The sequence below is a fragment of the Notamacropus eugenii genome, chromosome 5 (genome assembly GCF_028372415.1).
Source record: "Notamacropus eugenii isolate mMacEug1 chromosome 5, mMacEug1.pri_v2, whole genome shotgun sequence".
In the NCBI taxonomy this organism is placed as follows: domain Eukaryota; kingdom Metazoa; phylum Chordata; class Mammalia; order Diprotodontia; family Macropodidae; genus Notamacropus; species Notamacropus eugenii.
In genome coordinates this window covers 44,398,270-44,415,868 of record NC_092876.1, presented here as the reverse complement: position 1 = coordinate 44,415,868, position 17,599 = coordinate 44,398,270, and the positions used below count along the sequence as shown (strand labels likewise).

The window sequence follows — 17,599 nt, the reverse complement described above, 5'->3', positions numbered from 1 at the left end:
TACTTTGTATTTTCTTCATATATACTGGTATTTCCTTATTTATATCCATGTTGTATACAGCATGAGATTGCATGCCTTACTGTAGAATGTAACCTTCTTGAGGGTAGGGGATGATTCCTTTTTTGCCTTTATACTGCAAGCATCTTGCTCAACCCTTGGATCATTGCTGAACCTTAACAAATGCTTGGTGAATTGAATTAGGATGACTATGCCAGTTTATGTTTCTCAATCTTAACTGGACTCTCCCCAAAGTAAGGTGATACTTCATACTTTTCCCTAGTTCAATCTCTGTGGGACTCTTTCCCTGAATATTTCAGACTTTTTCTTCTTCCCTCAAGTCTTCCACTTAGGTTCTCACCTCCTATATCACCCAAAAGCCAGGCCATTCCATGTAAGTTCCCTCTTCTTCTCTTCTGTTCAGCCCTCTACAGACATCATTCCCCACTATCTTCTTTACATTAGTCTCTGATTAAAAGTTGGCCCTACTGTTACCAAGTTAATCACTGTCCATCGACCATTGCTCCCAGCACCTCCTATTATTCCCAGCAGTTTGTCCCCTCATATCATCTCCCCATTTCTCAAATTTTCTTTTCTTAAATAAATAAATTAATTTACTTTTAGTTTTCAACATTCACTTCCATAACTTTTAAATTTTCTCCACCTCCCTCCCCTGCCTCTTCCCCATGATGGCATGCAATCCGATATAGGCTCTACATGTACATACTTATTAAACATATTTTCACATTTGTCACGTTGTAGAGAAGAATTAGAACAAATGGAAATGTGAGAAAGAAAATACAAAACAAAACTAAATTAAACAAAAATAGAGATTTGCTCTGATTTGCATTCAGACCCCATGTTTCTTTCTGTGGAGGTGGATGACATTTTCCATCATGAGACTTTTGGAGTTATTTTAGGTCCTTGCACTGCTGAGAAGAGTGAAGTCTATCAATCAAATTTTCAACTCTTTCACTGATGCCTATGACCTGTCTCCCTCATCTTTAAAAGTGTTGACTAGATCCTACCATGAGTGCTGGAATCATCTTCTGTCTCCCCTTTCCTCAGTTAAAATCTTTGAAAAAGTCATCTCCACTAGATACCTCCATTTCTGCTCTCTTACTCTGTATTTACATGTCATCATCCAACTGAAGCTGCTTCTTCCAAGGTTACCAGTGGTCTTTTCTTAGTAAACATCCATGGCCTCTTGTATTTAGCTACTCTTGACCATTTCCCTCCTCCTTGGATATGCTTTTCTTTCAGGACTTTTGTGATATTGCTCTGTCCTGGCTCCCCTCCTACTTGACTCACTGCTCTTTCCCAGTGTCCTTTGTTAGAAGTTCATCCACGCGACACCACTAAACATAGGCTTGCCCCCGAGGCTTTGTTCTGGGCCTTTTCCTCTTCTCTCCCTACACTTTCACTTGCTGGCCTCATCCTCTCCCATGAATTCAAAGACTGCCTCTATGCCAATGACTCTAGTCTCTCTCCTGAGCTATAGTCCCGAATCACCAGCTTCCTATTGGATCTTTCAAACTTCATATTCAGAAGGCATCTCAAATTTTACAGGTCTAAAACAAAACTCAAAAATTACTCACCTCTCATTCAATATTCCTTAATACTCTAAGAGACACCACCATCCTTCCATTCACTCAAGCTCATAGCCTCAAAGTCATCCTTCAGTCCTCACTCTTACTCATTTCACATATCCAGTTATCTTACATCTATCAGACTGACTAAAATGATAGATACCCTTCAGTGGGGGGATGGCTAAGTAAGTTGTGGTACATAATCGTGATGGAATACTGCTGTGGTATAAGAAATGATAAGCTGGTTGATTTAGAAAAAACATGTTAAGACTTAGACCGATGAAGATGCTTTCTACCTCCAGAGAAAGCGATGACAAGTAGAAATATGTAGAGTATGGCCTTAACATATATGTATATGTGTGTATAGGTATATATGTGGATGTTTATAGATATGTGTGTATATGTATATATTCATATTTAATTGTAGCCTTCTAGAGTGGGATGAGGAGGGGAGGAGAAAAAATAAGCAGTGCACAGAAGAGAAGAAAACTCAGAAGGAAGCACAGAAAAGCTGGATAACTTTGGAAACAATGTGTAGTATTTATTACATCGGTTTTAAAAAAGAGGGAAACAGTTTGAAAGGAAATTTAATGTTTTATATTGAATCCTTTCTTGGTTCCACTGTTTACATTGAAATGTTTTTTTTTCTTTTCTCATTTTGTATTTAAGTTTAAAATGAATTTTTTAAAACTCACATGTCCAGACAGTTGCAAATCTTGCCATTTTCCCCCGTTAAAACATTTCTTCTCTATGTCCCCTTTTCTCTATTTGCATAGCCACCACCCTCCTGGTACAGGCCCTCATCAGCCCAGGGCTGGATTATTTGGACAGCCTCCTAATTGGGCTTCCTGCCTCTAGTCTCCTCCTACTCCAATTTATCCTTTACTCATTGATCAAAGTGACTTTGCTAAATTGTAAGTGTGGCTACTTGTCTTAGGAGCACAATCTATCACACACAGGCTTGGCTCACTTTTCCTTGAAAAGCATGGAAAGCATCCTTGAGAATGAATTGATACAGAATAGGTTGGGCTAAGTCTCATACCTGGAATGTACATGATCCCTTATTTCTGCTTCTTAGAATTCTCATTTTTCTTTAAGACTTACATCATCTTTTAAAAAAAATTTTTATATTTCGTTTTTTCCAATTATATGTAAAAACAACTTTTTAACATTTGCTTTTTAAGTTTTGAGTTCCAAATTCTTTCCCTCCCTCTCTCCTTGAGAAGAAGGCAAGTAAATTGATATAGATTATATATGTGCAGTTATGCAAAACATATTTCCACATTAGCTGTGTTTTGAAAGAAAACACAGCCCCCCCCCCAAAAAAAAACTAACACAAACCAAGAAAAAATAAAGTAAAAGAGTCTGCTTCAATCTGCATTCAGATTCTATTAGTTCTTTTTCTGGAGGTGGGTTACCTTTTTCATCATAAGTCCTTCAGAACTGTCTTGGCTCATTCATCTTTTATAGAAAAATTTTCCTGGTCTCTCCAGCAGTTACTGTTAGTGTCTTCTCTTGTCAACTTGTGTCTACATTGTATGTGTTGTGCGTGTGTGTGTGTGTGTGTGTAGATGTATGTGTATACATCTACTCATACATGCTATCTTCCCATTTGAAAGTAAACCCCTTGAAGGCAGGGCTTGATTTACTTTTGTGTTCATATGCCCAGTACTCATCATAGTGCCTGGTACAGAAAGGGATTATTTAAATGCTTGTTGATTAACTGACACAGAGGTGGACAGTGCTGTATATTAAGTAGGCACTTAATGATTGTTGAATGAATGAAAGGTCATTTCTATCCTCAGGTTTGCTCCACCACAAGTATTTTCACCCATTGGGCCACACATATGAAGGTTAATCATCTTTTTGCTTGTGCCCTCTGCTGCAGGTTGGAACTAGGGAACATAAATTTGTCTCTTCTTCCAGAGCCCAGCACAGCTAAGGAAGATCTATCAAGAACATTTCCATTTATCAATCACCAGGACTCTTCCGTCTTCTACTGTTGCTGATTCCCTGAATACACAACCATGATGATGATGAAATACCCTGGAAGCTATGATTCAGTGCATCTTGGGAGCCCCTCCTCTCTGATTTGCCTGGCAAGATTCCCCTGGTCTAGAGATCCTGCTGGCATCTGACATGGGTACTTAGCTAGGTTGGGAAGTTGTCTGAGGAAATCTCTTTCCAATGTCAGTAGATTGGCTTCATTCCAGAACCTCCCAGGTGGGGACCCCCACCTCCCATCCTCACCTCCATCTTGCCTCTGTTAAACATGGTATGGGTCAGAAGGAGATAGTGAGACTGGTGACCTTGCACAGCTCTCCCTCACTCAAAACAAAGTCAAGTACAAGTCATGTCATCATTTCTCTGATGTCATAGTCTTCTTTGAAAACGAGGGATGAACACAACCTGTGAGTAGACCGAGTTGCCTGAATGGGGACCCAGCTAGCTGGATAACTCAGCTCATCCTTTACCTTCTGTCCCCCTGCTTCCTTCTTCTCTCCAAAGGAAGGTAAATTTGAATGGCCAGAGGATGCCCAGTTAACTTGGGGTTTACTGGCTAGATAAACCTTAAACCTAGTGCCCTCTGAAGCCCACAGATTGGACAACAATAAGTCCCTGCCCAAACTCCACTTAATGACTGTTTTCTGGACCCTTCTGGCTTCAGAGTGATTATCAGTAGTAACTGTGGTTCTTTCCTTCCCAGATTGATTTACTTATATTTTTTTCCTTTTGTTCATTAAAAGGCCCATTCCCTGATTACTTCTTAAAGAGGTCTATTCACTGAATGGACATCACCTCACTCTAAGTGGGTACCTGAATAGGCCTTAGGAGAAAAAGGCCAAGGTCTCCCATTGTATCCTGGGCCATCTCCAGTCATCCTAATGAATATCTGGCCACTGGACCCAGATGGCTCAGGAGGAGAAAGTGAGACTGGTGACCTTGCCCAGCCCTCCCTCATTCAAAACAAAGTCAAGGGCAAGTCATATTATCATTTCTCCGATGTCATGGTCCTCTTCAAAAACAAAGGATGAACACAACAACAATTAAACATGGTTTAATAACCCCTTTAAAAAAAATAAGAAATGCTGTCAATGGTTTCATTTGAACACCATAGTCATTTCTATCCATCTTAGTCATAAGTCCTTCCTTAGATAAGTCTTTAGTCTTTCTTCTGCTGCAGTCATATTTCCTCCTCTACTCCCAACACCAATGAACCTTCCTTTCCAAGAAAAACAGTTGAGTCAAGCTTTCTGACTCAGAGATCTTGTGTTCATTTGACACTCCCCACCTGTCTGAGTCACTTTTCTACTGAAAACATGCCAGTATATTTTTTTATCTTTTCTCCAAGAATGTTGTTGTTCAATTGTTTAGTTGTGGCTAACTCTTCATCACCTCATGGACTATACAGTCTATGGGGGTTTTTTTGGCACAGATACTGGAGTGGCTTGCCATTTCCTTCTCCAGTGGATGAAGGCAAACAGAGGTGAAAGGACTAGGCCAGGGTCACACAGTTAGTAAGTGTCTGAGGCTGGATTTGAACTCCAGGTCCAGTGCTCTATCCCCTAAGTCAGTTAGCTATCTCTTCTCCAGGAATAAGATCAGTCATTTCAATTGTTCTGCATTAGGCTTCATTTTTGTTTATATTATTGTAGTCAATGAGCATATTATTCTGCTGATTCATAGATTTCTCATGAAACTTAATGTGTCATGTGTAAAGGGTCTAATATTCCAAGTGAAAGATGTCATGGCTGCTAGAATCTTCGAGTTGTAAGGGAATTTGGAATTTGGAAGTTCATCCGATCTTCGTCTGCAGGATAGGCAGTGGCAAGGTGGGGCTTGAATGTAGATCATCCATGAAGTGAACAGGAGACATCAGGGCCTAGTTCCCCACTCCTGAAGTAGATATTGCCTTGGCTTTGGAGCCAAGAAGAGTTGGATTCAAATCCTACCTTTTACGGGCATCCAGGTGGTAAAGTGGATAGAACGCTGGACTTGGAATAAGGAAGACTCATATTCCTAAATTCAAGTCTGACCTCAGACACTTACTAGCTGTGTGACCCTGGACAAATCCCTTAACCCTGTTTGCCCTAATTTTCTCATTTGTAAAATGACTTCGGGAAAGAAACGGCAAACCACTCCAGAATCTTTGCTAAGAAAATCCTCAATAGGGTCACAGACACAAGTGAAAAGATTGAACAACAGCTCCATGACCATGGAAAACACAATTTTTTTGGGCCCCATTTTCCTCATCCATAAAATGAGAGGGTTTGGACTCTACAGTTTCTAAGTCTACAATCCTATGACTTTGTAATTCAGCACTGTTCATTTCAATTCAATAAAAAAAAAAAGCATTTATTAAGTGCTTACTATGTGCTAGGTGCTGATGATACAAAGACAAAAATAAAATGGTCCCTATTCTGTCATGGAAATTGTATTCTACTCAGGGAATTCATGAAAAGAGATAAGGAACTACAAAATATCTACTAAGTAAACAAAAAAATAGTTCAAGCTTGAGCAGAATATGAATAAAAACAGAAATCTGTAATGGCTTCTGGTAGTAGCTAATACTTAAGTTCAGAGGAGGGGAAAGGGGGAAAGAACAAGCATGTATTAAGTGCCTACTATATGTAGCAGGCAAAGATCTTTACAAATATTATCTCATTTGAACCTCACATCAATCCTGTGAGATAAGTGCTGTTATTATTTAACAATTGAGTAAATGGAGGCACATAGATAGTTAAGTGACTGAGACTTAGTCTTTGGGTTAGTGGTTAAGGAATTCACAAGACTCTCACAACCTGGCCTCTTTCTCACACTTTACTCCCCTCTAGGAATTCTGTGGTTTAGCAATACAGATCTATTTACTGCTCCTTCTACAAGACTTTGTCATTACACTGGCAGCCAGTTCCTCATTCCTGGAATGCTCTCCCTTCTCACCTCTTCCTCTAGACATCCCTGGTTCTTTCAAGTTTCAGCTCAAGCATCAACTTCTGTAGGAGCCCCTTGCCCATCTTTCCCAGCTTCTCCTCTCAAGTTATCTCGATTTACTCTTTTTTTGGAGGGGGGAGGCAATTAGGGTGAAATGACTTGCCCAAAGTCACACCGCTCATAGAAGTTGGATTTGAACTCAGATCCTCCTGATTTTTCACGTGTTCTAATCCACCATGTCACCTAGCTGCCCTTATCTTGCTTTATTCTGTTTCCAGCTTATGTGTCTATTCATTTGCCCATTGATAAGGAGGGGAGGTCCCATTTTTGCCTCTTTTTGTATCTTCAGCACCTAATATTGTGCCTGGTACATACTATTGTTGTTCAGTCATTTCTGACTCTTAGAGACCCCATTTGGAGTTTTCTTGGCAGAGATACTGGAGTGGTTTGCCATCGCCTTCTTTAGCTCATTTTACAGTTGAGGAAACTGAGGCAAACAGGGTCAAATGACTTGCCCAGGGTCACCCAGCTAGCAAGCATCTGAGGCCAGATTTGAACTCAGGTCTTCCTGACTCCAGGCCCTGATCTCTATCCACCTAGCTGCCCTGACACATAATAGGAGCTTAAGAAATTGATTAAATCAATAAATTAATTGATTTCTGGAGAGCCTTGAGGTGGCAGATGACTTTCCATGCCTTAGCTCATTTGATTTTCTCAGCAACCCTGTGAGGTAGGAGCTCTTATTACCCTTATTTTACAGAGAAAACAATTGAGGCACAGAGTGGTTAAAAGTTGCCCAGGGACACCCAGCTAGGGAGTGTGTGAGGAGACTTTGAGAAGCTCCTCCATCCTGGTTCCAGAGAAGAAACATTTTCTGCCTTCAAGGGGCTTACTTTTTAAACAGGGATACATGTTTACAAGCCAGTAAACACAAACTCTACAAAGTAACCTTGCAAAGAAGCGAGGGGGAGGGGCCTTTGCATGTTCTTTGGGAGTTCCCTCCCATTCTTTATGGAAGAGTCCACTAGCTGTGTTTCCCCCTTTCCATTCCTCCTCCAATGGAACGTGCCGGCTACCCGGCGGCGGAAGGAAGGAGGGAGGTAGATGTTACAGGGTACACTAATCGCTCCCCGATCGCCGGAGCCAGGGAGGAAACCCTGGCGATCCAGGGGCGTGACTGTGGGATTGACAGTGCCTGGAGCCTGCGTGCCGGGCGTGCTCGCGGAGGGTTTTGCGCCTGCGCCGTGCTCGGAGGTCCTTTTCTGGCTCCTCGATCGCCATGGCGCCCGTGGTTAGTATCGCGCTCCATGCGCGGCCTTCCCTTCGGGGCCGCCCCGCGCTCCTTCCTGGGCTCCAGGGGCTCTGGCCTGACCCGAGCCCGGGCCGGGCTATGGGTGGGGAGGGGGATCGGGGCGGGGCCCAGCTCCCGGGGCAGCCGCTTCTTCCGCCTTGGCGGGGCCCGGCTGCTGCACGCTGCATGGGGAGGAGGCCGAAGCCGGGGGCTGGCGCCCGGAGGGGCTCGGGGCAGCCGCGGGTGCCGCTGTCCGCGGGTGCCGCATCGGGTCCAGGCCGATGGGGCCCCGCCGGAGCTGGGAATGCCCGCGCCGCACGCTGGGCCTCCCGCCCCGGATGGGGCCCGGGGGCCGCGCGAGCCGGCCGGCCTCAGCTTCCGCTCGCTGGGCCTCAGTTTACCCCTTGGTAAATCGGGGGTACGGAGCCCCGGGGGTCGTGTCCTGTGGCCGCCGTCCACGCTCCTTCTGGGCGGGTTCCGGGCTGGACTTGGGCCCGAAGTTCCCAGCCAGCCCGTGGCTGGGGTCTGACCGAACTTCTCCGAGCCTCAGTCTGCCTCTCTGTAGATGGGGGAGAATAGCCGCTCCTTTGGCGGCCCCTTCTCAGGACGGGAACCGGAGAGCACGTGAAGACACGAGCGTTCGTCCTTCCTGGGCTTGAGCCTTGTGTAACTTTTCCTGACCTTAGTTTATTAGGGGCTTTACAATTTGGCCCCTCCTTTATGCCCCATACATAAACGAGCCCTGGTGAACCAGCCTGGAAGCCAGGAAGAGCTGGGTTCAAGTCCCGCCTCGTGCCAGGACTCCTAGACTCTGAGGAATGAGTTGTTAGGTGGGATTTTCTCTGTCTCTCTGCATCCCTCCTGGCTAATCTGGTGATACCATCTTCCTCCTTTTCCTTTATTTTGCACAATAACCAGAATTCCTCCTTCAGACTTTAGGAACATTCGGTTGTGTGTCCCTGGGGGTGCTTATATTTTAACCTGTAACCTCCTGGAGGGCAGGGATTACATTTTGGGTAAATTTTGCATTTCTCCCAGAATCCTGCACACATTTTGATGAGTCAGTGAACACATGTATTGGTCTATACTATAGTGACTGGAGGGGTTAAGTTGTTGGTAGGGTCTGTAGGACTCTTATACCCGCAGACTCGAGGGCTAAGACCCCACTGTTTTTAATTAGAAATTTTAAAAGGAAATCATATGTTTTGTGATGAGGGCAGCCAGGATGGGTACAAGGCATGTCCTCTGAAATCACTGGCTTCAGTCTTTGCTTCTATCACTTAATAGTCATGTGACAGGCAAAGGCACACAGCCTCACATATCCTGTTTTTTCCTCTGTAAATCCAATGGGGATTTGGAATAGGCCTCTTTCAATTTTTTAGAAATTTTTTTTTATTGTAAAAGAGGTTAAACATTTATGACTAAGTGTCATTGAGGAACAGCTGAATTTTGTGAAAAGTGTCATCCTCTTTTCCCTAACCTGCTTTGTAAAAGGGGGATAATAACACTGTGAGGAGGATTGTAGTGAGGATCAAATGAGGTAATAAGGTGAAGTGCTTAGCACAGTCCCTGATACAAAGTAATCACTGTATATAAATCTTAGCTATATTACTGTAGGGAGCCTAGAGAAAGAATGTTTTCCTTAGTCTTTGATCCTTGCTAAGTTTCTACTTTGAATCTTTTAAGAGTTGAGTAATTGGAGAGAGAATGAATGAATATGTGTGTGTTTGGGGGGGGATACTATTATTGGTTGCTTAGGGGACTCCTGATTAAAGATTAACCCCATTTAAAAGATAGAATGACTTTACAAAGGGTATTTGAAATAAAGTTATAAAACTTAATCTGCTTCTCAATTGCAAAATTATTCAGTCCATACTACGGGCTAGTTATTGGAGACTTAAAGATGCAAACAGAATAGGTCCTGCCCTTTAGGGGTTTATAACCAAGTGGGAGTGGTGAGTGGGGTGACCGAGCCAGACAGACATCAACAATATACACATTAGGAAATTAATACATGTATGAGAGAAGTTAAACAGTGATTCAGGGAGGGAGAGACTTCCTTTAGTTCAGGGGATGTGGGAATATTTCATAAACAGGGAACAGCAGCAGTAAGGTTACTGCAATCTCAGAACTCCATCATAGAGATAGCAAAGGAGCCCGAAGGAGCAGCTACAGTCAAGAGGTCTCAGAAATAACACTTTTCCACAACTCAGTATTCAAAGTGTATAGGGTAAAAGTACAGTTCAATTCAAGAATGGTTTGAATAAATCCAGGCACATATGTCCATGCCAGGGATTTTTAGGCCTTCAGACCCTTGGTAAGAAATAACCGTCCTCTGAAAGAACAACTGAATTTGAGACTAGAGGAACCAGTCACTGCTTGACTCCTTTAAAGTTCAGATATTTTGGAATTTTGCTCTCCCCCCCAATAGCAGTCTCCCCCCGAATGTGTTTTTGGGGTTGTGCCATTTACAGACAGTGTTTTTGTTTTTCTGTAGAAGAAATCTGTGATGAAGGGCGGCAAAAAAAAGAAGCAAGTCCTTAAATTTACGCTGGATTGTACCCATCCTGTGGAAGATGGGATTATGGATGCAGCTAATTTCGTAAGTTATATTCTTGAAGCTGTTCATTTCTTAAACTTTAATAAACTCTTTGTCTTAGTATGTAAGTATAGGTGTGGTTTGCATTCTGGAAATGACTTAAGCAGCAAGTATCTTAATGACCAAACAGTTCTAAATTTTTAAAGATAGGAAACAAGATATTGCAGTAGCTAATTCCTGGACTTGGTTTGGAAGTAATGACTTCGAAGCTTATCATGGAGTTAGCTAACATCTCCGCTGCGGGGACCAGGTGATGAAATTGCCAGGCTTGGAATGAATAGGATTCATCTTCCTGAGTTCTAATCTAATCTCAGACATTTACTAGCTGTGTGACCCTGGGCAAGATTCTGTTTGCCTCAGTTTCCTCATCTGTAAAATGAACTAGAGAAGGAAAGGGCAAACCACTCCAGTATCTTTGCCAAGAAAATCCCATTTGGGGTTGGACATGACTGAAAAACAACTGCACAATGACATGGAGACATGGTATGTGAACTATCCTTTGGAGAGTTCACTGTTTTGGGTAGTTTGTCTTTGGATTTTGGAATGCATTTTGGCATCTTCTGAATTAAAATACTACTGCCATCTTCATTTTAAAGTTCTTTTTGAGCTAGCTTCTTTCAGGTACTAATTTATTGCACCTCTGCTTTGCTTTTTTTTCCTCCCTTTTCCCCATGGAAACCTGGACAAATGAATGTGCAGAAATCAATCCACTTCTGCTTTGTGCGTTTGCTGGTCAGTTCCTTGGTCTCTTTGCTTTCAGCACCGCTTGCTTGGAGAGCTCAACTTATACACTATATGGAGAAAATTCCCAAATATCTTTTTCCTCTTAATATCCTCTTCCTCCCAAATATGCTTTCTCCCCCAAAGGTATTTGTAAAAAAAAAAAAAAAAAAGATTCCTACTTCCTACATGTAGGCTTACCTATTTTTAAATAATGCTTTATTGAACACAGTTGGTATAGTTCCTTGTAATTTGTAGAATATCTGAGTTGAGAGCCCATTTCATCCAGCCCATACCAGAACAAAAATATCTACGCTGTTCAGACAGGTGGTCATCCAGTCTTGATAGGAAGACTTAAGAGTGAGAGGAAGCAGTGGTTCAGTGGAAAGAATGTTGGATTTGGCCTTGGAGCCTGGGTCTAAATCCTGACTCTGCCAGTTATCACTTTTGTAACCTTGGGCAAATCACTAGCTTCTAGGGCAGGGGTGGGGAACTTTCAGCCTTGAGGCCATATGTTGAGGATCTAGAGGGCCACATGTGGCCTCAAGGCTGAAAGTTCCCCACCTGCTCTAGGGGCTTCCATTTGTCAACTGTCAGATGGGGGGATCAAGCTAGAAAAATTAAGATTCCTTTCACTTCTGAATATTTGACTTATTTTCAGCATGGATCTTTGTAGATAGCTCATTCCATTTTTAGGCCTAATGGTTAGGAACATTTTCTTTTCTCTCCAGCTGAAATCTGCTTTGTCTGCTGCCCTCCTCCTTAACCTCTCCGTCCTTCTACCACCCCATCACATCACACACAATTGTTCCTGGTTGTGCCTTTAGGGACCATGAAGAACAAGCAGATTCCTTTTTTCCAGACCTAATTTCTGCTGGTCCTCACTGCTCCTACATGGCAATACTTGAAATTTTTTTCCATGATGAATTCTGTCACTCCACTGAGGCCATGCTCTGTCCCCCCTTCACTCCCCACCCTTCTCCATGCTCTCAGCAGAAGGTCTTACCTCCTACTTTAATGAGAAAATGGAGGCCAACCGTCATAAGCAGCCTCTTTGCTCAGTTGTTCCTCAAAAGCTTTCTTTCCCTGATTTTTTCCCTTTTACTCTGATCTCAGATGAAATGTTCTTTCCCCTTTTACTTTTGCTCCTTTCTCTCAGTCATTCTTTCTGTTATATTATTTTTTTTGTCTATATCCCTTGGCTTTTTCCTTTCTCCAGATACGACTTGGTCTTCCCCATACTTGAGAAGACTTTGTTTGACTCTACCAAATTCCTGTGAAGGCAAATCTGTACTCCTTGCTTCCCTTCCTATCTCAGCTTTTTACACTCTGACTTCCCATTCTCCCACTTGACTAAAACTGCTTTCTCTAATAACCTTTTCTCAATCCTCATTTACTGGATGCAGCTGTAGTTGTCACTGTTGACCATTTTCTTTTCCCTGCACTTTAGTGATATTGCTCTATATTGACTCTCCTAATGTCTGCCCCATCATCAGTTCCTTTTGCTGTATTATTGTCCTTCTGGATATCTTCCCTACCAGTTGTCTTTTCTGTCCTCTCAGTGATCACTTTAATTCCCACATATTCAGTAATTACACTGGACAGATGATTTCCAAATCTATACATCTAGTCTTAACTTTGTTCCTACACTCCAGTCTTGAATTACTTCCTGTTGCACAAATTCACCTATGGAGGGATTGACTGTCAATAACTCAAAATTGATGTATCTCAAACAAGACATTACATTTCTTCCTAAACCCATCCATTCCTGATTTTCCTGTTTCTGTCTAAAGTACAATTCTTCAGTTGACCTCAGGTTTGCAGCCTCATTATTATCCTTAATTCTTCATCCTTTGTCCCCTTTCCCTCCTTAGCTCTCATCCTATCAATTGACAAGCTCCCAGCATTTCCCAGATCTGTCCTTTTTCTGCTCCCATGGTTTCTGCCTTAGTTCAGGGTTTCACATCACTTGCCTAGATTATTGTATTGGCCATGTGTTTGGTCTGTCTGCCTTCAGCCTCTTCCGTGTCCCAAGCCATCTGTACAAATTCCCCCTGGATTTTCCTGTAACAGACCTGACCATATTCTTTCCCTTCTTCCCATCTCCTTCCTCCCCCCTGCATCTGAAAACCCTCATGGACTCCTTGTTGCCTCTAGGAAAAAAAAACAAACTTCTCAGCTATTCAGCCCACCAAAATTCAGCCCTTACCTGTCTTTCTAGACCTATTTTCTTTCACTCCCCTTTACATAGTCATTTTATTCTCAATGGCCTGTCATCTGTTCCCTTGCACTGTACTGTCTCTGACTCCCATGTTTTTGTAGAGGCTGCCCCCATTCCTGGAATACACTCTCCCACCAGCTTGGAGATTCATTCAAATCAAGCCTCAGACACGTGTTAGCTGTGTGACCCCGGGCAAGTCACTTAACTTCTGCCTACCTCTGTTTCTCTGTCTGTATAATGGGGAGATCCTTACCTTTCAGGGTTGTGAGAGTCAAGTGAGGTAATATTTGTAAAGGGGCTTAGCACTTTGCTTGGCGTGTAGTGGGTGCTTAATAAACCCTTCCTTTTCTTCCCTCTCTCCTTCCTCCCTTCCTTAGTTTCCTCCCTCCTTTCCTTCCTTCCCTTCTCTCCCTCTTCACCTTTGCCAGTCCCTAGTAACTTTCTTCAAAGTGCAAATTGAGAGGTGGTCTTTCCTGATTCCCCCTGCCTCCAGTTGTATTTTCTCCCTCTTACTTTGCATTACTTTATCCATGGTTGTTATCTATTTACTTGTGTGCGTGGTGTCTTGGCAGAGGTGGTGAGGGAAGGCCTTCCAGTATGTGCGCTGCTGCAGCACTGCATCTGTCCTGAGCTTCTGTTAGTGTGTTGTTGACCACATGTCCCGCTTTAGATTCCTACTGAGCTTGCAATCCATTGAATCCCCAGATATTTTTCAGATGAATAATAGACAGGCACTCTTACCCTATCTTTTGCTTGTGAGTTGATTTTTAAAATCCAAGTTTATGACATTGCCTGCTTCCCAGTAGGCTTCCTGGCTTGTTGAATTCTTTATGGTGCATTCCCCTCTCTATCACCTCTTGTGTTTAACTGGGCTCTTCAGCTGTATGTCATCTGTAAATGTGATGAGCATCATTTAAGTCATTGATAAGAATGATGAATATCATATAACCAAGGATACATGTATTCCCAAGATATTCCTAGATACTAGATAGCTGTGTAGATATCAAACTATCAGTGGCCATTCTTTGTTTCAGCCTTTCAGCCAGTTTTTGTGCCATGGCTTAACCTTCCATTTTTCTACCCGGTACATGAAGGTATCTGTACGTGTGAGACAGTGAGTGTAGGCTAAAGGTGCCGGCTCACTTTTCAGGTTAGATTTTAATTGCAGATCTCCATGTCTTTAGCTCTCATAGGTGTTTGTGGTAGTGGCCCTGCTGTCGCTTCCTTTCTGATTTCTTAGTATCCTTTCCCCCCACATCCCCTCGGAGGTGAAAACCTAAGGAAGTACAGGAGTAATCTCAGTGCCACTGGTTTTGTTATTTTAGCTACAAATTATACCAGAAGTTTTAGATTCAGGTTTGTTTAGTAAATATACCCCATAATTATACTATTTGGGTCCTGGATTTTGGGAGTCCTCGGACTTCATCTGACTGCTGATAGTCATTGTCATTTTGGAGAAACCAGGAGCATCTCAGGACCCTTGTGGATGTGTTTTCCTTGTGTTTTGAATCTAGAGAAAGAGCTGAAATGGTAGGTGCTGGGGGGAGGCACCTGCCTCAGGCCCTCTCTCATTTTTACAGGAGCAGTTTTTACAAGAACGAATCAAAGTGAATGGAAAGGCTGGCAACCTCGGGGGCGGAGTCGTGACCATTGAGAGAAGCAAGAGTAAGATTACCGTGACATCAGAGGTGCCGTTTTCTAAAAGGTGAGAAGGTGAGGGATAGGGGAGGGAATGAAGAAGTGACCCCTAGAAGCAGGGTGGGCTGTGGTAGAGCAAATGCTTGGACTTTGCAGACCTCCCATGGGCACCTCATCTCAGATGAGTAGATGAGCTCCTCCGCCTAGGTGCCGAGCTCCTCCGCCTAGGTGCCGAGCTCCTCCGCCTAGGTGCCGAGCTCCTCCGCCTAGGTGCCGAGCTCCTCCGCCTAGGTGCTGAGCTCCTCCACCTAGGTGCCGACCTCCTTGGATTTGTAAAGGTGAAGAGCAGTACTGCTTATAGTGAGACCTTGTACACACAAGTCGTGTGGGAGCTTGGGAAATCTTAGAGCTAGCAGAGATGTCCTTGTTAGCCCTTTTACTGGAAGTGAAACCTTTCCCCAAAGTGTTGCAGGTCAAATTGAAGCAGTTTAGGATTCATCTTTAATCCCTAAACTGAATCTCGGTGATAATGTTTGCCCAGAGTGTAATCCTAGGGAGCTAGTGTTAACTGAGAGCCTGAAGGGGACTAGCACTTGGGAGTTTTAAAATGTATCTTCAATGTGTCTTCATGTTCAGTGTCTCCCGAAGCACGTCTGTCTGCCAGATGAAAGTAACGTTTGTTTTTGTTGTTTCACGAGCATCAGTTACTTGGTTACGTTGGGTTGATATTTTCTTTCTGAATGCTAAGTAGGAAGGGCTTGAACTTGCTTTCATCTTCAGCTTTGTCAGGCTAACGGTTTTCCTTTTCACTCAAATAAAATCAACTACCCATCTGGATTCAGGGACTCCCTGTGTTTGTTCTGAAAGAAAAGTACATAGAAGCACAGAGCAGGGCTTCTTGTCCCCATCTCCTGCTTCTTCTAGGCAGGCTGTGAAAGTTCTTCCAGAATGGTGTATTAGCATTGGATCTCTCTTCAGGGCCCTTGGAGTGTCCTGGAGAGAGTCTAGACATGTCCCTTAGTCCTTCAACGTTTGACAACTTCCCTTTGTAAAAGCAAGTTTTTCCAGATATCTAACCTGATTCCTCCATTTTAAGCCTATCCCAGCTTGTTTCTGGCCTTAGTGGAGAGGGAGGGAGAGGAGGTAGGCAGGTCCACGCATTCTTAGTCTTTTCTGGCATCTTTTTTTTTCTCCTAGTAACCATCTAAGTTTCTTGAAACATCTTTTCTGTTTTCTAACCCTTTTATTGTTTTTATTCCTTCCTTCCCCTTCTGTTAGAGTACGGGAAGAACCTTGCTAGTATATAGAAGGTAGCAGCAAGAGTGTATGTAGCAGTGAGATACAGTCCCCTGGAGCTAAATCAGCTGTTTGTTCATTATTTCCAGTCAGGATCTTAATCAGTTGATAGAGTAACATTTTACAGAGTTTTTAGATTTCCTGGCTCATTGTGGGTGATTATCTTTTTCACCTTCTTTTGGGAAAATCCTTTATTCCAGTGACCATTGGGGACTTAACACCTGTTTAAAGAGCTGCCATCAAACAATAGGGGACCGTTGGCTAGAGTCCAGAGTGGAAACTAGAAGTCATTTCATTTAGATAACACGCTAAAATGGCCACAGGTCCTTTTTGCATTGTAATGGTTGGCATTTTACAGTTGGACACTGAAAGCTACTTGCTACCTTTAAGGAGATTGTCACTGAAAAGGCAAGATGAACGCCAGGTATATGCAGAGTGAGTGATAGTGACTCACTTGGCCACTGGCAGAACAAAAACTGATTGAACTTCCAAATACGTTAACTCCTAAGAGATGGAGCATTGTGCCAGGGCACTGGCCTTCAGGAGGATGTGTTTGATTCTCTGTAGCAGATGACAACAACAACACTGACTCTTCTGCAAAAAGATTGAGAGTGAGGGTGATGAGCCGTATCACTTGGAACTCTGGAAAACAGGGTGATACCTAAATTAAAGACATTTACGTTGAATACTTACCCATCAGCTGGAGATGATGCCATCTTGCAGCAGTCTCTGAGAGCCATGTCAGAGTTATTCCCCGTTCGATGCACCTCTTTTCTGTCTCTTCAGTCTTATACATCTGCTGGTAATTGAAGTGTTGGTACCCCTTTGACCTCTTACTTGGGAATGTTTGAGACCAGCCTTCTGGCTCTGCTCTCGATGCAGGGTGGGACCGATATCAAGACTTAGGCTTGGGTGTTGAGTGTGGTGATGAAGGGGAGGTTTGCTCCCGAGCCCTCGCCCACTGTTGTGTGACCTGCTCTGCAGCCTAGTCACTGAGCATCCTCTCTCTGCAGGTATTTGAAGTACCTGACAAAGAAATACTTAAAGAAGAACAATCTTCGAGATTGGCTTCGGGTGGTGGCCAATAGCAAGGAGAGTTACGAATTACGGTACTTCCAGATCAACCAGGATGAAGAGGAGGAAGAGGAGGAGGATTAAACCCTCTTGGGTCTGGAAACGTTTTGTATATGATCTTGAATAAAACTTGAACCAAAGTGGTGGTTATCCTTGTCTTTCTGCACTGTGGATTGTACAGGATACTGGAAACAATTGGAAAGGGCTTTGGTTGGGCTGCTGTGCACTCATCAACACTGAGC

General features: G+C 43.2%; 1 protein-coding gene across 1 annotated transcript; it reads left to right on the top strand.

The window, feature by feature from the left end:
- The first annotated feature begins 7,588 nt into the window (after positions 1 to 7,588).
- Positions 7,589 to 17,497, top strand: RPL22 (ribosomal protein L22). Its single transcript, XM_072608712.1, has 4 exons — positions 7,589 to 7,809; positions 10,307 to 10,411; positions 14,930 to 15,054; positions 17,297 to 17,497. Exons 1-4 carry the CDS (start codon positions 7,798 to 7,800, stop codon positions 17,439 to 17,441), a joined length of 387 nt encoding a protein of 128 aa, XP_072464813.1. The 5' UTR covers positions 7,589 to 7,797; the 3' UTR covers positions 17,442 to 17,497.
- Positions 17,498 to 17,599: the final 102 nt, after the last annotated feature.